Below are 21,210 nucleotides of genomic sequence, written 5' to 3' on the forward strand. Positions count from 1 at the left end.
GAGCAATACATTTGTTACAGTATCTGTTCATCTTAGTTAACCTTCTACAATGCAAGTAAATCACTCGTATATGCAAATTTCACGAGAGGAAACTAAAAAATGTACTTAACTAGCCAATGGCTAGTAAATTGTACAATTACAGTCGCCTATAATTGAGTTAGAGTCAAAAAATAAGTTTAGCGCAGATATAATTTTATTTGAGCTTTATGCACTGTCGCTTGGCTGAGAGTTTATCATTTGCACATTTGCAAGTTTTTAAGCCTTGCCAATTTCAAACAAAAGATAACTCGCGTGCAATGTGTGAGAAGCTTTGTGCATGCAAACTGCACATCCGAAACACACGCCCAGCCACATCTGACAGCACTTGAGTACTGAATTGAGCTCTCTTTTCACACAAAATTATGTCAAAATGCCCGTCTTGGTGAGTATACCAAGTAAACCAATTCGGTTATATCTAAAGTGAGTGAAAGAAAATGCATGTGTAACGGTATCAGTATACTGAATCAGTGCATTAGCTGTAGCGTCTGGACCAATCAGGCACACGATTATTCATTATATTTAATGAATTACCCATAAACTCACTCTATCAAAGTTCTGTGAACTCATCCCCCTAAAACTGCAACTAGCATCCCAAACGTAGCTAACACACAGGCAGAACTAGGTGTCCTGTTACAGATACATGGTACTTTTACGATCAGAAAGAATTTTGCAGAGACTAGTGACTCTGACTTCAATCTTTCTGAGAAGGACAAATAAACTCTCTTCATCCTATGTATTCTCTATATAACCACTTGGGACATGTATCCAATTTTTCCATCTCATGACTTTCCTTTTATAGGCTTTATTCTATGTATTAATTCTCTCCTTTGAACTATTTTGGTATTAACGTTCCAGAGTTGCAAATGTACAGTTAACTGAAATTACATTGGTAGCATGTTTGGTATCTACGGACTCCAACTTTCGTTTCCTATTTGGTAATTTATGTTACATGTTACTAACTCTGTGACACATTAGTATTATAAGAATCTAGAAGGTTCTTCTCTCATTCATCCAATCCAATTTCTTATGCTAATATCCTGCCAAAGTCACAAAGACTCGTAAAGTTCCCTCCGAGGGGGCAACCCCTTATTGGCTCAGACACCTTAAGAGGGTGTGACATCTTCACCCCTTATATTCACTGATCACAAGATCAAGCTCTCTTCTCTTTTACTGACAAATGCTGATGTTAAGATGATGCTGTGAGAAGCTAGAAGCTTCTAAGGAACCCCCAAGCTTGTGCCAGGCTTCGGCCTAGACCTTCCATTCACCAAAGATCCTCTGAATCCAACTGGTTCTCCTTCATCAAGACAATATCAGCAAAGATTCAACGGGAGCCTCCACAAATCGCATCAGGACAGTTTTAATTTAACTTGGAGAGACATGCAAGTATCAAACTTAGTCTCATTATCTGATACATTGAATATCCTTACCCCTTTTAAAGAAGGGCCTGTTAAAACTAAACTGATGGTTTGCTCAAGGCTGTTGATCTGCTGAATTTCAAACAATGCTGTAACTTCTTGCTTTCCTATACTCTGCTTCAACTCTCTCTTTCCCTTGGTAAACTGTATGCATGTATGTGTGTGAATGTTAGAGTAATTAAGTGTTTAGTCTAGTTAATAAAGTCTTGTTCATGTCACACGTAAAGTTGTCCGTGTTTCACGCTCATATACTGGAGTCCCTATTCATGCAGATCCTGACTACATGCTCTGAGTAGTACTATACAATAAGATTGTTATTTCCCATAACCTGGAAATGAACATTTCTTAGAATTAATAAACAATTAACACTGTGCGTTCATTGGACAACAGGTTAATTGATTGTACTATTAATTTTATTACATTAAGTTAATTTTATTAACTGATCCAAATATTTATAATTAATTATAACTAGTTATGATTAATTATTCATATTTATTTTGAGCTAATTTGCTACATAGCTCTTAAGTGACAGCAGCCTAATATTCCTGCAGCTCTCTGTGTTTTTAATGTTAATAGTGTTTGAAACTTATATTTTATATTAGATTTATGTAGAATTTTTCTCATTTGCATTGTTCTTGCATTCCATGTAAAAAGTCTAATAAAAAAAGTCTAATATTAACTGTTTTTATTTAAACATTAATATTAACAAATGCTTTAGAAGTATTTTTCATTGTTAGTTCATGTTAACTACTGTAGTTAACTAATGTTAACAAAAGTAACCTTATTGTAAAGAGATACCTGTGTAACAATGCAGAAAATGAGGTTTTTCCTCAGTATTTCTGTCTTGTTTTCCAGTACAAATATCTAAACATTCTTAAATTAAGATACATTTACTGGAGAAACAAATTACTTCAAATATGAAGTCTTGTTTTCAGAAAAATTGATCAAAATAAAGTGGGTTAGTGCTTAAAACAAGAACAAATATCTGCCAGTGGGGTCAGAAAAATAATCCTGTTTTCCCTTTAAATCAAGTTCATTTTTCTGACTCTATTGGCAGATATTTGTTTATATTTATGCTTAACAAAATATTTTTTTGACAGGATTGTTGTTCCAGGACCAACAAAACTTGTTGATTTACTCTGTGAAATCAGGAGGTGTGAAATAATGTCTTCACAAATACAATTTTGGAAATATTTAAAAGAAAAATCTGAATGTAGTTTCTCATCCCTACTGCCAATGACTTAACGTCTGTTAAACATCTCATGTGGATGTCATTTTTCTCTCGTACCTGAGGCACCTCCACTGCAGCCATAGAGTAGACGTGAAGGCAGAAGATCTTGGATCCATTGTAACCCACTACGAAGCCCTGCAGTTTCTGCTGGTGCACTGGGAAGTTACTGGCCTTGATGTTCAGATATCCACTGCCAGAGAAACACAGCATGTCTTCACACTGCGTGTTCCACGCCACGCTGTTCGCATTGGGCTCCTGTGACACAGTCAGAAAGCATTCAGCCGACACATCAAGCTTCAGACTGAAGGTAATGTGTAATATCCTCGTGTGAGCGTGACCTGGAAGAGCAGCTCTTTGGTGTGAATGTCGTACACCAGGCACGTGTTGTGTTCGTCCACCACTGCCAGTTTGCTGCGTGACGTGCTCATGTCCAGACAGCGCACAGACGTGTTCTGCTTCAGCAGCGTGATGGCGAACGGGTTGTCCACGAAGATCTTCAGGATCTGCATACATCAAGACCTTTCTCACACACAGGGCCGAATCTGAATGTGCAACTATTTACATGCAGAGACGGAGGAAATAAAACTGCATTCATACACACAGTTAGAAGAAAAGCTTCTATATATGGGCTTCCATCATGGGATCATTTTATGGATTTGATTTTAATTATTTTTTTATTTGAATTAAATTTTATGACTTAAACATCTCGTAAACATACTTTATCACTAGAAAAACGTTAAAATAACTCGTTAAACATGACTATTATGCGATCATTTAAGACATTTCTCCTTATATAGAACCTTTTTGGCATGAAGGGTTCTTTAAAACTGAATGCATTACACAGTATCATTAGACAAAACATACAGCTCCGTTCTTCAGTCCCACCAGAAGCCCCTCTCGTCCAGCCGGGCCGCCGATCACTTTGATGTAGCGAATGAGAGACTCCATCAGCCACTCTTTCTCTTTGACGGCCGTGAAGGACAAACACTGCAGCCTCTTTTCCTGCACACACGCATAGACACACACACCAACAAACACAGAAACACACACAAGCAACACACGTGCGCACACACACAGAGACACACGCACACACACCAACACACAAAGAGACACACACACACAAAGAAAGGATTTTAAAATGTAAAGCATTTCATTGTAAATAATTGCAAAGTAATTATATTGCAATCTAATGGCATGTTTGTACTAAAAATATTGTTTATTTTTTAAGGATTTGTTTTTTTTACTCAAATTACAGATATAATGTAGTCTCTGGTGTCCCCAGAATGTGTCTGTGAAGTTTCAGCTCAAAATACCCCACAGATCATTTATTATAGCTGGTCAAATTTGCCCCTATTTGGGTGTGAGCAAAAACACACCGTTTTTGTGTGTGTCCCTTTAAATGCAAATGAGCTGCTGCTCCTGACCCACTTGCCAGAAGAGGGCGGAGCTTTAACAGCTCACGCTTCGGTCGCTCAACAACAGCAAAGCTGGAGAATCTCACGCAGCCAAAATGAGGATTGTCAGTAACGGTGTTCAGTCTTACATTGTTCAAACCGGAGTCGACACTGATGGAGAGACTCAGGAAGAAGTTACAACTTTTAGAATGAAACTGGACGTTTCTGAACGGTTAGTGGATAAATTTATGTAGTTGCTGTGGAGTTGATTCAACTCATCGACTAGCATGTGCCGTCATGGTAATCTTTTGTGCAAATCCAGTGTTGAATTGACCCTCGTTTGTGAAGCAGTCCGGTGTAAGATGACGGCATGTCAACAACACTCTACTACAACAACTCTTTCTCTTCTCTGAAGCAGCCCAACATGGCCTCGCCCCCTTTGTTTTGTGTTCTCAGGGGCGGGGTTTATGTAAATTTTAGGGTTTGTGATGTCACCAACCCAGGAAGAAGCTCGTTGTAGTCCCTACCAGCCATTTGTTGTAGTTCTTAAAAAGTGATTTCTGTAAAAGAAAATATCTCCCTTTGCATTGAACTTTGAGCGTCGTAACTTTGTAGATGTTGTTTATGCTCAAACAGCAACATTATACACTAAAGTTAAAAAAGTGAAATCATAATCAATCACCTTTTTATATACAAAGTTTATAATGGCTATTATTGTTCAATAAATAATTTTTTATATTATAACGTTGCCTTACTTGGTATTGAGAAACGGTTTGATGGGGGTTTAACAACTTTAGTGCAGGTTACATAGTTACGCCAGTAGGTGGCAGCAAGGGACTGACTTTAAGAGCGAGTTAGTAAACGATTCATTAAATGACTCTGATTCCTTCTGAAACAAACAAGGTTTTAAACAAGGAAATTATGGTAACACTTCAGTATTGGGAACACATTCACTATTAACTACAACTTTTGCCTCAATTAACTCATGATTTACTGCTTATTAATAGTTAGTAAGGTAGTTTTTGTAGTGTTTAAATTTAGGTATTGGGTAGGATTAAGGGATGTAGAATAAGGTCATGTAGGATAAGGCATTAATATGTGCTTTATAAGTACTAATAAACAACCAATATACTATTAATGTGCAAGCTTATAAGCAACTAGTTAAAAGTGAGAATTGAAACCTAAAATAAAGTGTTTCTGAAATTATTTTAACTCTGAACAATGCCTTATAAGGCATAACCAACAAGCAAAGTGGCTTTGGAGTGAAGCTGAAACTTAAAAAAAGATCAATCCATTGACCAGTGCTATCAGTCATGGGAAATCCCTTTAAACTTTGAAAGGATACTACAACAAAGATATCGCTTTCCTCATTCAAACGGATTTTTCCCTATGAATATATGATTGACCTGAAGAATGAAAGCTGTATAATATACTTTGAAATATATGAGTAATATCATGCTTCTAGCCAAAGACTGTGAAAAGATTGTATTTTTTCTGAAAAAAATTAATTTAACACTAATCTCATTTATATTTCACTTTTCAAGTATCTTCATAAACATGGCTGTTTTCAAGGGTTTTCCAGGACTTACATTTCAGAAAGTCAAACTCAAGCACATTACGCACCTTGTACGAACCCTGCTACAATGTACATATCGACGGGATCAGCGTTTACAGGCTCGGCTGGACAAAACACTTTCTGTATGTGTGTGTTTTGAATGGGCTGCTTCATGTCACGAGAGAGCGGGTCAACATCTGACCTGACCGCACAACACAGAGTCTCAGTCACTGAACATTTGATCCGGCGCTGATAATGTTGCGTGACCGCGCTTCTTTCATATGAGATCATAAAAATGACACAGTATGTATTCAGTCACAATGAAGCCTTTTATTAGAGCCATCAAGCGGGACGCTTTCATACAGTCTCATTACTGTAATGCAGAAAAACTCATTTTGGTAAAAATAATGTATTATTTTAATTATAAAGTATTCATAGATAGGATTTGTTGTGCTGCATTTAAATTTTGCTGATTTTATTGAAAAATTGTCATGTCCGAATGTGTTTTTGCTCACGATTAGACACATTATGGAGCATTCATACTGATCGATCTCAAATAGCTTTCTGGTGTAAAATCACATGATACGTCCAGGAAACGTTCACATGACTTCAGTAGATTCAGGGACGTTGTGTTGTGAAAGACGGTCTTTACCTGACAGAGAATGATATGTTGTGAGCAGACGACCAGCAGGTTGCACTCAAAGCGTTTGCAGATCTTCTCTTTGACGCGGTAATGCATGTCGTTGGAGTCGTCGGAGTAAAGCTCGTAGATGAGGATCTTCTCAGGAAGCTGAATGGCCAGTCGGCTGCGGTAGATGGCGATCTTCTTCACCAACTCACGGCATTTTATTCGCACTGTGAGGGGAAATTGGGAAAAATTCAAGAAACGCAAGACACAGAAACAGAGATGGATCACATTCAAGTCTAATGTCAGGAATTCTGTCTGTGGATGAATATTTTAACACATTTTTTTAATTTGATGTTACTTCATTATGCTTTCTGAAGATGATGAAAATCATGACATAACAGGACAGCCTATAGTTTTCAACAGTAAGAAATATAAACGAAATGTATTCAAGGACAATTTGTCTTTTTGCTTGATAATTTGTATCTTTCTCCTCGCCACTATCACCTTTATCTTCCTCAGGGTAGGTTTATATTTAATGTGAAAAGTTCTACACAACTTAGCATGGATACAGTCAACTCCAGAATTATTGGCACCCTTGGTAAATATGAGCAAAGGCGGCTGTGAAAATAAATCACCGCTAAAAGTTCTTATGAGTAAAATATCTCTGAAGTATATTGCCATTCATATATATATATATATATTTTTTTTTAAGCACACTAGGACTATGAAATTGTCCTGCCATGACTTCCTGTTCCACAGGAGTATAAACATGAGGAAACACAAAGGCCAAATTCCCCTAATCATTCATCACAATGAGTAAAACCAAAGAATATAGTTCTGATGTGCAGCAAAAGATTGTGGAGCTTCACAAAATAGAAAGTGGCTGTAAGAAAAAAGCTAAAGCATTGAAAATCCTCATTTCCACCATCAGGGCAATAATTAAGAAGTTCCAATCAACTAAAGATGTTACAAATCTGCCTGGAAGAGGACGTGTGTCTAAATCGTCCTAATGTGCGGTGAGGAGGAGAGTTTGAGTGGACAAAGACTCTCCAAGGATCACAGCTGGAGAACTGCAGAGATTAGTTGAGTCTTGAGTCTCAGAAAGCCTAAAAAAAAAAAGACCAAACAGCACCTACATCCCCACAAGTTGTTCGGGAGGGTTTCAAGAAAAAGTTTCTTTGGGATATGCTTGTGGTTGCCGGATGCAAATAGCTTAAATCCCCCAAATAGAGCTTTTCCTTTAAAAAGATACTGTATTCCCGGTGTTTTACTTAATCTGTGCAATCTGGCAACTCTGTGCACGCGCTCCCTCTAAATGAGGAAGAAGCGCTGATGATCTGAAAACAAACATGTGCGCTGGAGTTTAGCGATCTCCACAGCGAAATTCTGCTTCAATGAAAGTGTCATACAGCCAGTCTTTGTTTCTTCACAAGCCACTCGTACTATTTGTGTGACTAAATCTGCCATGATCAAACCTTCAGCGATGAATTCCAACAAATGCAACACGGATCTCCACCTTACTGTTTGCAGAATGCACTTTTGCAACCTATGTGACAATTAAATCGGGAAAATGAACATAGTTTGGAATTATTGGAAATAATATTAGGAGTTTCGCTGTTCTATCTTTTGAAGTTCCTAAAGGTTTGACCAGTTTTCATAATGTTAATCAGTTGAAAATTATATCGCCACTGGACATTTTTTTTTATATCAAAGAGCATCTTTCTTTGCTTTACGAATTTGCAGGGCAATTTTAATCTGTGGTTTGTCTCACTTGCAAACTAATTGTGTTGCTTTAAAAATCTAATGTGAATACAGATTACAAAGCGTTCACCAAAACCATGTGTTTCTATTGATTTACCATCTAACGAATTTATCATAGTTGGTTAAATGAAGTCGGTGTGCCACCTACCGGCCTTTTGGGTGAAGTGTAGGTTGGTAAAGAACATGCAAAATAGCCATAACTAGATTATCCTTTTTGATAGAATAATCGTGATTAATAATCGTGATTATGATTTTGAGCAAAATAATCGTGATTATCAGTTTAACCATTATCGTGCAGCCCTAACTGGAACTTCAAACGGGACCGGCTTCTTTGGTCAGATGAAACTAAAAAAAGAGCTTTTTGGCAGCAAACCCACCAGATGGGTTTGGTGCACACATGGATAAAAAGTACCCCATGCCCACGGTTAAATATACTGCTGGATCTTTAATGTTGTGGGCCTATTTTTCTGCTGGAGGTCCTGGACATCTTGTTCAGATACATGGTATCATGGATTCTATCAAATACCAACAGATATAAAATCAAAACCTGACCACTTCTGCTAGAAATCTTATAATGGGCCGTGGTTGGATCTTCCATCAGGACAATGATCCAAAACAAACATCAAAACCAACACAAATGTGTCACTGAGCACAAAATGAAGCTTCTGCCATGGCCGTCCCAGTCCCCTGACCTGAACCCTGAAGAAATGAGTGGAGTGAACTGAAGAAGCACCAACATGGAGCTGGAATCTGAAGGATCTGGAGAGATTCTGCATGAAGGAATGGTCTCTGATCTCTTGTCAGATGTTCTCCAAACTCATCAGGCATTATTGGAGAAGACTGTTGAAGATGTTTGCATTAATTGGGTGCCAATAATTGTGGCCAACGTGAACTAGAGAAAAACATTTATTTCTTAATGAGATCTTCCCCCACTTTCAATTGTTTTAGTTCAATGAAAGGTTAGAATTTTGTGAATTTTTTGAATGAAAGATCAAAAGGATAAACAATGTAAATTTATTTTCACAGCCTCCTTTGATCATACTTAACAAGGGTGTCAATAATTCTGGATGGATGGATGCATGGATGAGCACACACATATCTAGTTCAGTCATGAAACTCTAGATGGCGCACGGCTGATCTGTCCTTTACATACTGATTGGCCTCTGCTGATCCTGCAGCCAATGAGATGGCTTGCTGTACATTTAAATAGTCTGGTTGAACCCCTTCACCTCCCCAGCTCCACCTACCTAGATCTGCTACAGGATTTATGCATGTCTATTTATGCAGCAGCAGCAGATCTTACATGCTCACAGCAGCATGTCTGTGTGTCTATTAGCAGTAGAAAGTCCATCTGCAGCAGCAGCGTAACAGATCTAGTCTGCCAAGACCAAATACATTACCACTGCCAACATGCTAAAACTATTCTCACCCAGATATATTATCATCCTGTTACATTTAATTCCTATGGTAATTTGCTCCCAGCTGTATTTGAGAGTGGCATGTTTGAATGTGAGGATGTCATGTGGAAAGTCACGGCACCTTTCTGCTCGGTGATGAGGTGCTGCACGATGACGTCGGTCATACTGTCCCTGTAGGCATAGCGGTCCTTGTATAAGCCATGAACCGTGCTGAAGATGAGCTGGAAGAATGCGATGGTGCCGTCCTGACAGCCTAAAACCTGAACAACACCACAGAGACTCAGAAGAGCTTCTCAAGCTTTCCACGCTGTATAAACACTGCAAATATATCAGCTACACTCACATCAGACATCTATGAAAGGGGTAATAATGCTGCAAATTAGTCTGATCACTTTCCCTTTTTATAATGATGCCCTAAAGTTTGTGAAAGACAGCGAATGTTTTATAAAACACAGTTTGAGAGAAAAGCAGAGTTGTGATTTGTAGCTCAGTATGTCGTGACTTTCACACAACTAATTAATTAACTCATGTTCTCCCACATCTCATTTTCTGATTAAATATGCACTGTAAGATTTGACAACTTTAATCTGTCTACTATTAATAAACAACTGCCTTAAATAGAGGCGAGTGAGAACAGCAGAAATATGGGCGTTCATTCAACGAAATCTCACAAACACTGTCAAGAACGTGTCATATTTCACACACAAAGAAAAAAGAAGAAATTACATTTTGCATTTAAGAACTCCAGTCTATTTTAGGATCACTGAGGTTTTTGTATTTTGATCTTTTAAGCTAATAAAACAAAGAAAGTCATAATGTATTGATGCGTTGAGGTTGTTGTTCTACATTGAATTTATACTGATTTAAATGAATTCAAAAATCATTGTATAATTCAAATACTGTATATTACAGTAATGAATGTAATGAAAATCACCATTATTAGCTATTTTACTTGTTTCTTTACTTTGATTTTGTGATGAAATGTGAACCAGACATATTTTTGTAGATTCACTGACTCACACAGCTAACTACCGTTATAAATGAATATTTCCATGAATAATTCACAAAATCTCTGACCACATAATTCGAGTCTGGCTTGACGCGGCAGGTCCAAACCCAGGAGCTCTGCTCGCCAACGGTGCCGAGCCGAACCCCGTCTTTAGTGTAGAGCGAAGCCTGTCTGTCTGAGCCGCCCATCACAATGTACTCGCCCTTCGAGAAGAAGCTCACGCAGCAGGGGTCAAAGTTCAGCTGCCGGTCCTTCCCAATCTGCAAAACACACAACCGTTCATTTTAACAAGGGAAATATACTCTGTTTATTTCAGTACTTTCATTGGTGAGGATCTCTGCAGCCTCTCAGTTTTGAATTCAGTATTAAACCCAATCTAATCTCAAGCCTTGCTATCAGATATACAAACACTTCATTACAGCGCTGTTCATAGGAGCTTGTAAAAACGACTGCTGGAGGAATTCACAGGGAGAAGCACGGAGTCTCATTGATGAGGGGAGATTCATTCAGATGTGTGTTCTCAAACATGCAAGAAATGTTTTGAGCTTAAATATACAACCATGTTGAATTTCAGCCCTGAAAACCTTAGTAAAAAAAACCTATACCAAAATCTATTTAAAATAATTTATTTCATACTAAGTATACTTCAAATCCATTAACATATTTATTGACATATCAATTAAAGGGGACCTATAATGCCCCTTTTTACAAGATGTAATATAAGTCTCTGGTGTCTCCAGAATGTGTCTGTGAAGTTTCAGCTCAGAATACCACACAGATCATTTATTATAGCTTGTCAAATTTGCCCCTATTTGGGTGTCAGCAAAAACACGCCGTTTTTGTGTGTGTCCCTTTAAATGTAAATGAGCTGCTGCTCCCGGCCCCTTTCCAGAAGAGGGCGGAGCTTTAACAGCTCGCGCTTCGGTCGCTCAACAACAACAAAGCTGGAGAATCTCACGCAGCCAAAATGAGGATTGTCGGTAACAGTGTTCAGTCTTACATTGTTCAAACCGGAGTCGACACTGATGGAGAGACTCAGGAAGAAGTTACAACTTTTAGAATGAAACTGGACGTTTCTGAATGGTTAGTGGATAAATTTATGTAGTTGCTGTGGAGTTGATTCATCTCATCCACTAGCATGTGCCGTCATGTTAATCTTTTGTGCAAATCCAGTGTTGAATTGACCCTCGTTTGTGAAGCAGTCCGGAGTAAAATGACGGCATGATAACAACACTCTACTACAACAACTCTTCCTCTTCTCTAAAGCAGCCCAACATGGCCTCACCCCCTTCATTGTGTGTTCTCGGGGGCGGGGTTTATGTAAATTTTAGGGTTAGTGATGTCACCAACCCAGGAAGAAGCTCATTGTAGTCCCTACCAGCCGTTTGTTGTAGTCCTTAAAGGGGTCATGAATTGAAAAATCAGCATTTTCTTGAGCTTTTGACATATAACAGGTCATTATACTATAAGAATATCCTGTAAGTTTGAGAACTGAAAGCTTCCTTGTTAGTGCAAAAACAGCTTTTATTTAAACCAAGCCCAGACTGCGACTGGTTGTGGAATGTGCCTCTTTATTACGTCATAGAGAGGTGAAAGACCGCCTCTGCAGAAGATCATCAACGCCTACTTCTACATTGTTACCACTGTAGCCCCGCCCACTGATTTGCGCATGAAAAGCAGTAGGTAAATAACAGACGTGACGCTAACATCAAGCAACTAAGCAATAAACTTGCAAAATGTTGTGCACTGCACTGGATTTGCAGAGAGCCTAAACATAAAAAACGATGCTGCGCCTTCTATATTTGATCCGACAGGAACGGCGCAACACACTTATGTGAGTAAAAAAAGTTTGTACTGTGTCACTATTGCTTTGTTACAGATCGTTGTGATTGTGTGTGCATGTCTAACCAAAATCACCATACTGATATGTAATGATTGATGTACAGTCAGATGTTCTTTGTCTATGTGTCAGTAAATCCAACCAGGGACTAAACGCTCAACTTCACTTTGTTTCTCTTAGTAGGATGAAAATAATCTGTTATTTAAACAGTGATTAAATTATATATAGAAAGTGGTCAAAGAACACTCCCTTTGCAATCGCTGAAGCTGTCAATCAAACAGTGCATGCTGGAGCTGTCAATCAAACAGCGCGAGGGCTCTGGACTCCCGTTACATCAACAAATCTCTTATTTACAGTGTGTTTGACGAGCAATGATGAGATCACTGCTTTCATGCACTCAACAACATATCTGTGATCGGCTACATGCTCATCACTGCAACCTTTCATGCCACGATCTAAATATAATGCTATAATCAACACTTTTCATGATTAGTTAACCTTGAGAACTGTAACAGTAAAAACGTGCTAAAAGTTTTTGAGAGAATTCCACATGTAATACTTAGCTATTTCATATGCAAAGATGTTAGCCAATCACAGCAGTGGGCATTTACACTGAAGTCTCACAGCAGACACGCCCCTTAAAACAGAGCGTTCAAATCAGAGGGATAAAATCAGGGTAGGAAAAATGCCTTTTATTTCTAAATTATGACAATTTTTGATGTAAAAATCATACTAACATTATAAGTGCACCCCAGGAAACATTATAAAATAATAAAATAATGCAGTTCAACACAGAAAAACATTTTGCATATGATTTTTTTCTTCCCACATGTGACACAAATCTGTGAACAGCAAATAAAGTAAATGAATGACAAATGTCTTTGGAACAAAAAAACATGTTGAATTACACTAATTGAAAAAAAAATTGCATTGCATTAACAGTGCTTGTATTTGCATGCGATATATTTTCAGGGCTGAAATTCAACATGGTTGTATATTTAAGCTCAAAACATTTCATGCATGTTTGAGAACACACATCTGAATGAATCTCCCCTCATCAATGAGTCTCCGTGCTTCTCCCTGTGAATTCCTCCAGCAGTCGTTTTTACGAGCTCCTATGAACAGCGCTGTAATGAAGTGTTTGTTCAGACAGCACTGGAGGCCATGACATTACAGTTGCATAATGAGCGCTGCATATTTTCCCTTAATTACTACACTTCCCATGTGCACCTGGGGAAGGACATGTATAACGGCTGTAAAGATAATGTTTTCCAGGACGCTGGATGGTTTCTGCTCCAGATGACTTCTTCTATTAAAACTGCAGCTCTGTGTGTTTATAGAAAACATATGGAAAACAGCATGTTTCTTGCTCATTTGAAATAAGACTTTAACGTACTATGAAGATCAGACATGTGAAGTCAGAGACATATGGATTGTCCAAGTCAAATCTGTATTGCCAATACCGATGGTGCCAATGGTTCCTATGATCTACTTTATGAGATGTGTTATATTAACATGGCTGATATTAACATGGAATCATGACTAACTTAACAAAAATAACGAATAACGTCACTCAACCTTATAACAAATTGCCCTCTTTCAACCCACAAACATAAAAATTCACTGCATGTGCATAAGAATATAGAAGTAGCATCTTTTTTTTAATTTAAAGTGGCAAATGAAGATAAAAGGTGAGCAGTTTACATCACCAATGACGTACTGTATGCAAATTTTGGCTTCTTTACTGCTGACGCTTTAAATCTGCTTCTTCAGTGTCTGACTTTGTGCAAAGCAACACACCTAAAGTCTTTCACTTCCAATTTTTTCACTTTAAAATGATGTATTAAAGAAGTATGATGCTGTGTGTAAAGGAAGCATTAGATTAGCGGTATGAGCCGTACGAGGTCTGGACTCGCTGACGTCAGAAGAAAGAAGCTTTGGGTCAATCATAAAGCTCTGCCGGAGATGATGCGGAGATTACTCCCTGCTGTTTTCAGTAAACTGGTGGTTCTATGTAGACATACACTAGACGGACATTGCTGACCATTGCACTGCTTTATCATTGCTTTTTTTCCCAATTCAGTGCTGCAGTCCTGCCTTCAATACTATCATGCAGTGTAAGCAAAAGCATGTTCTGTGTGATTATCTTCTTACAACTACGTAATACCGATATTTGTCACTTGCTGTCTTATTTGAAGTTTTGTCATTAAAATAGATAGTGTTTTGATCGTGTTTTAAATTACCAAAGTTCAAAAACACATGCATTAAGGTAAACTAACTAGTTTATTACTGCATCATCAAATAATTTCTAATGAATATGGATCCATTTAACATTCAGCAGGTCAACATAAATCCAACAGAACAAAGATACATATGAAATAAACAGAGCTTTTTAGGTAGGTCTAATAGTAGTTTTCAGGTAGACAAATGTAAAATAACACTGCATATTCTTCACTGTATGAATTAAATCCTTATTAAAAGTTACAAAAGTTATTTAGTCAAGAGTAGAGAGCAATTTTTTTGTGTGTTTTGTTGTTTGATTAACATTAAAACACAGCAGTGCAGCAGGTGCTGTCACTTTAAGAGCTGCACAGATCCAATATACTGTTACACCAGCATTTTATTTCTCAGCTATTTATGTTCATTTGAAGGGAACCCCTGGTGTTAAGACATGTATGGCATAATAAAACCTAAATGATGTCTCTTACTGAAATACATAGTAGAAAACTCATGAAAGATTTATGTTATTTAAAAAATCCATGACAAATTTGGACCAATTTTGTTTAGCTGTACAATGCGTTCTATGTCGATGACGCCAAAAGGTTGCACTCACTGAGCTTCTGACACTGTCCTATTGCTATTTTTACCGCAACACAACTCGTAATATAATATACGATGCCACATTGTGCTGCTTTTGGTTGTAATTTTCAGTCGATGAGAACCGATGTAAGTCTTTACTGCTTTACTAGCGATAAGAGGAGAAAAGAATGGGAAGTGTGAAGAATGTGGACGAATAAAACTTCCTAAAGATCCACGTCTTTGTTCTCTTCACTTTAGCCCTGATGACTTTGAGGCTTTTCATCTGTATGTTTTGGTGCAACAGTAATCTAGTAACGCATACAGGTCTTAATATTCGCGGGGTTCCTTTGTAGCAGCCATATCACCCTGAAGCACAAGACTGGTTGCCCACTGAAGCTAAGCAGGGCTGAGCCTGGTTAGCACCTGGATGGGAGACCTCCTGGGAAAACTAGGTTGCTGCTGGAAGAGGTGTTAGTGAGATCAGCAGGGGGAGCTCACCCTGTGGTCTGTGTGGGTCCTAACGCCCCAGTATAGTGATGGGGACACTGTGCTGTCAAAAATCACCTTCCTTCGGATGAGACGTTAAACCGAGGTCCTGACTCTCTGTGGTCGTTAAAAATCCCAGGATGTCCTTCGAAAAGAGTAGGGGTGTAACCCCGACATCCTGGCCCAATTTGCCCATTGGCCTCTGACCATCATGGCCTTCTAATCATCCCCGTATACTGATTGGCTTCATCACCCTGTCTCCTTCTCCACCAATATGGCTGCCGTCGCATCATCTGCTGCACATTGGTGGTGGTTGAGGAGATTCCCCCTTCCATATGTAAAGTGCTTTGAGTGTCCAGAAAAAGCGCTATATAAATGTAAGCAATTATTATTATTATTATTAATTAAAACCTGATCAGCCTTTACACCTAAACAAAATGGCGCCCCCCATTGTCCAAATATGTCATGGATTTTTTAAATAACGTAAATCTTTCCTGGGTTTTCTACTACATATTTCAGTAAGAGATATCATTTACGTTATATTAAGCCATACAAGTCTGAACACCAGGGGTTCCCTTTAAGACATAACTGACTATGTTTACAAGGATACTCGCCATTTTGATTTCATTTTGTGTGAAAGACAACTCAAAATCAGTATTTCCGCGGCTTTCCGGGCACACAAACGTTCTCACACAGTGAGCATAAGTTCTCTTTCGCGTCTTCTTGTGCTTGAATATTTAAATTGTCAAGGCTCAAAGACATGTGCAAAGGATAAACTTTCATGAATATGCAGCACTGGCCTGATCAAAACAGGCACAGCTCCGTCAATCGTCCCAAGCGTTATTCACGCTGACCCCGGGTGGTCCTTATTGACGAGCCCTACTGTGTTTTGTACACATTTCACTTCGTTTTAGCAAGTATTTAAGTATTAAAAATGCTGGATTATGCAACAGACATTATACAACTCAGTGCCTTCATGCAGTTAATAAATACAGTAAAACATCAGTTTGTTACATTGGCCTTTTTCCTGCTATAGCCAATATGCTGATGGTTGTAAATTGATTAAAAAAAAAAATCAGCCGATAAATATCAGTAGCCGATACATCGGTGCATCTCTAAATAAAACAAGCAGTCTAGACACCGACCTGTTTCCCACTGAGCTGGTAGAAAGACAGCTTCTGCCCCCAATCAGCCACTGCCAAGATATCATTGTGTTCATCCCTGAAACACACACACACACAAAGTACTTCTTAACCCTTCTGTGATTCTGTAAAACACTTGCAACTGCTTTTTATGACTCTATTAGAAGCAGCTGAAGCAGAAGGACCAGTGCAGCGGCTCCCCCTGCTGTCAAGCCGACCGACTCACATGATTCACTTTCACTGCATCAGCTCATGCTCTCAGAGTTTCACACACAAACAAGTTCTAGATAAACAGAAGGTATGATATGTGTGGCAGGATAACAGCATCTACACTGGAGCGGGAATGTATTTTGACCCTTTTGGCCGCAGTCAATGTGAGATAACAAAATATCACAGCAAGAAAGAAAGACACGTTTCTATATTACAGTAAAAGATCTATAAATGAGATCATGATGAAAACGCTGATTGCACTGAGCACTCTTGTGTTGTTCTGGCCTGTTTATGGCTTTCATGTGTGTTCACCATGATCTAAGGGCATTTTCACACCTGCAGATCATTTGCTTTGTTCTGAAACAGGGATTAAAATTGTTACAATGCTGCAATTTCTTCTTGGTTCAGTTCGCTTACACAAGGAAACATTTCTAAACTGATCAAAATTTGTTAATTACGTCACACGAGTAAACTGTCCTCTCACTGGTCAGAGTTCATATGTTATATTCAGGGGCAAGTTGCATAAACATAAGACTGTCTTACAGGGAGAGTTCACCCAAAAATAAAAATTTTATCATCATTTACTCTCATGTTGTTCCAAACCTGTACGAGTTTCTTTCTTCTGTTGAACACAAAAGAACATATTTTAAAGAATGTTGGTAATCAAACAGTTGATGGAAGCCATTGATAGTTGATGGAGTCAGAGGTCACTCTTCCGCCAGAACAGACTCGTGTACGGCTGTTGCCAGAACCCAGTGATTATAGTTTATAGAGTTTAAATATGTATATTTTTTCTTACAAAAACGCATCACTTCTCTTCAGAAGGCCTTTATTAACCCCCTGGAGTCGTATGGATTACTTTTATGATGGATGGATATGCTTTTTTGGGCTTCAAAATCTTGAGCCCCGTTCACTACCATTATAAAGCTTGGAAGAGCCAGGATATTTTTAAATATTTCTCTGATTGTGTTCATCGGAAAGAAGATAGTCACATACACCTAGGGTAGCTTGAGGGTGAGTAAATCATGGGATAATTTTCATTTTTGGGTGAACTATCCCTTTAACGAGCTGAATTATCTTCATCTTACTTGGACGGGTTCCAGGCGATGGACCAGATGGGCGATGAGGAGCCGCCCGGACGCTCGATCTTCACCTTCTCTTCTCCGTTCTTGTTTCTGATGCTCACCACACCGTTCATCATTCCCAGAGCCAAGTACTGGCCGTCATTAGTCCACCTGAGATCAGCCACACACAGTAGGCAAATATTCATTCATTTATTTATCATTTTGTAAATGGTATGTATGTCAGCAACAAGGCCATCTTCATGACCAAAGTGAATAACAAAAATTGTACAATTAATAAATAGCTAACATTCTAAAATACAATCAGGTGGTACATTTTTAAATACATGAGTTAAACATCTCACTGTCTATTTGCATTAAAATCAGTTAAATATATGATTAGGGTTATGTCTCGATGTCGTCACACTCACCCACAGCAGGTGATCTTACTGCTGACTTTGTGTTTGGAGACAGACTTCTGCTCTGGAGACCACAGACCTGAGACCACAGCAAACAAACACACACATGAGCTGACAGACATCAGCACAGCTGAAGAGTTCACTGCAGTCTGGCAGATTTATGAACACTTTCTCCATTCTGTCACCTGATGGAGTTTGGGTTCCTCTCCGCTGTCGCCTTTCGCTAGGTTTAACAGACACTTGATATTCAGGAATATTAGTGATCTGACTGCACTGACACAATCAGATGAGAACAAAACCTGAACTGATCTGAATAATGACACTATTGTCTGCATTACAGCTGAATGTGAATTGTCTTATATTTGATGATGTTTGAATCACTAGTTGTGTTTACATGGACCCTAATAATCCAGCAGTTGGAATAAAACCACGTACCATGCACCAACGTCAGTGGGAATGAATTGGCCAAATGTGATTGAAATTTATTTCATTCAGATTGTAAAGGGTGGTTTAAACCTTTTCTAATCCGCTCGATACTACATGCAGTGCTTGAATTGAAGTAAAAAAAAAAAAGACTTGTATATAGGCTAACGTGAATTAATTAATAATAAATAATTATTAAAGGTGCAATATGTAAGAATTTTGCAATAAAATATCCAAAAACCACTAGGCCACTGTTTTATATTTTGTTCACTTGAGTACTTACAATATCCCAAATGTTTCCAACTATTTGTAAATCATGATAAAATTGCAATTTTAACCAAGGCTCCGGGACGTGTGAGGAGTCGCCTGTCAATTGCGTCATACCCGCTTTACCCTCGGTTTCCGGTTTTATTTTGTAGAAACCATGGAAACACCAAAGATGCTTTAATATTTACATGTTTTAATAGACAAGGCAACAACTGTTTTGATACATTTATAGACAGAAAACTAATTATTGTTATATAGCTCAACATGTTTAGTCTTATTGTTTAAATCTAATTTTCTTGATTTTTTTCGAGTACCATGCTTTACCATGCCTAAGAGAAAAACACTATTGTGTGAAGTAGCTAACATAGCATAATCAGATGCAGCTTTATTTTTAGTAACAGTAATACAGCCTTTTCTCCATCATACAATACGTTTTAAAATTAACTGCATGCCATTGATCAACACAAGCCATCCAGCATTTAATATGATATTCTTAAATCGATCTATCTTACTGTGGCATAATAAAAGCCCTGCTGCTCGTGAGGCATGTGTTGCGCAATCGCTCCAGCGGCCTCGTTCAGCTCCCACAACACTCGGTCCTGCTCTGCTTCATACTACAATAACGTTAATAATCACATCCATGCACATGATTTCTGTCCAAGTCCTATCATGATTATTTTCCACCGGCTGTGAGGTGAAGACCACATGTCCCAAGATTCCACGCTCAAACTTGGCATCATCAAGCTACGCCTTTGTTTTGAATAGGCCTCTAGTGACCTCTAGCGGACAGAAAATTTTACATATTGCACCTTTAATAGGGGTGTAATGGTACATGTATTCATCCCGAACGGTCAGAGTACGGACATCACAGTTCGGTTCATACAGTCAGACAACGAATACTGTCAGTCACAAGAGATTCACACTCCAATTCAGAAGGGGGCGCACGCGGTAATGGACCGCTGTTTGCTAACTGCCACAACAAGCGCAGAAGAAGAAGAGCAGACGATCTATGCATAGATATGTTCACATGTAATCTCTCAACCAGTGTTTCAACTGCTGAAAGATATCAATAAAACAGTTTGAGAATAATATCTCACGTAGTATTACATTTACCTCAGGTCAGTCATTTAGTGTCCGCAGCATGTTAGTTCACTAGAGAAATGAACTTTAGAGGAAGCATATCACTAAATATATGCACTATATTAGCTTATATGTTCATTATACTTTACCTGTTAGTACTGTCCAGTGTTGGGTGTAACGCGTTACTGTAATTAAATTACTTATCCACTGAAAAAGTAAAGTAAGGGATTACTGATCATTTTTAGGTAATTTAATTACAGTTACTTAAAATGTACTTGCGTTACATACTGTAAATTAGTTCAACAGTTCTGTTTAAATCAATATTGAATTTAAAATCTAAATCTTGTCGTCTAAAGGTAAAAGTGAACGCTGCCTCTTTAAAATCGTTAGCTGTAGTGCATTTGTGCGTGAGTTCGCAACTTCGCACCAGTTGCCTGTGTAGTCGCTGTCTGAAGATGTCGGCAGAAGCGAGTGGCTGTTTTGCAGAACGGAAATATTCTAATTACTTCACTTTTTTGACACAGGTAGGCAAAAACATTACGGTAAAATGTAAGCTATATATGTCCTAGGGAGAAAAAAACTGCGTGTGCTCTCTGAGAGACGGTCTTCAGTCAGTGCGCTCTCGACCAAAGCGCACACACATAGCCGCCTCTCGCGAGCGTCACATTTTCGCGGTTTATTACACATAAACGTTCAAATACACACACAGTTATGTCAAAATGCGCGTCTTGGCGTATATTCGCGTTGGTTATGTGAATGTGAACAGCATGTGTAACAGCATATTGTCTCCGTCCATTAGGTCTTAGTGACAGCAGCCTTTAAAACAAGCTACTGTCTACTATTGGCTGTCTGTATTATAAATGATAATCAAATAACAAAAGAAAAGCTTTAATAAGGATTAATCTATATTTATTTTATACAGTTATGACTATGCAGAGTTATTTTATATTTGATTATTCAATTTCTGTGGTATTTTTACTTACTACTATTTGACCTACCTGGAAAAAAAATATAACATTGTTTTATTTGT

At 38.3% G+C, this 21,210-nt stretch overlaps 1 protein-coding gene across 2 annotated transcripts in view; it reads right to left on the bottom strand.

Annotated features, from left to right (window-relative positions):
* The window catches only part of ift122 (intraflagellar transport 122 homolog (Chlamydomonas)), a 46,330-nt gene that overhangs the window by 22,386 nt on the left and 2,734 nt on the right, over positions 1 to 21,210 (bottom strand). For both annotated transcript variants that reach the window (XM_051904020.1, XM_051904019.1), the window contains exons 6-14: positions 18,423 to 18,489; positions 18,019 to 18,165; positions 16,724 to 16,799; positions 10,522 to 10,713; positions 9,566 to 9,704; positions 6,290 to 6,492; positions 3,553 to 3,690; positions 3,027 to 3,191; positions 2,746 to 2,943 (exon numbers count right to left, since the gene is read on the bottom strand). In XM_051904020.1, coding sequence (XP_051759980.1) covers positions 2,746 to 2,943; positions 3,027 to 3,191; positions 3,553 to 3,690; positions 6,290 to 6,492; positions 9,566 to 9,704; positions 10,522 to 10,713; positions 16,724 to 16,799; positions 18,019 to 18,165; positions 18,423 to 18,489 — 1,325 coding nt within the window. The remainder of the gene's footprint in view (positions 1 to 2,745; positions 2,944 to 3,026; positions 3,192 to 3,552; positions 3,691 to 6,289; positions 6,493 to 9,565; positions 9,705 to 10,521; positions 10,714 to 16,723; positions 16,800 to 18,018; positions 18,166 to 18,422; positions 18,490 to 21,210) is intronic.

This window comes from Ctenopharyngodon idella, chromosome 8 (assembly GCF_019924925.1).
Source record: "Ctenopharyngodon idella isolate HZGC_01 chromosome 8, HZGC01, whole genome shotgun sequence".
Taxonomy (NCBI): Eukaryota; Metazoa; Chordata; class Actinopteri; order Cypriniformes; family Xenocyprididae; genus Ctenopharyngodon; species Ctenopharyngodon idella.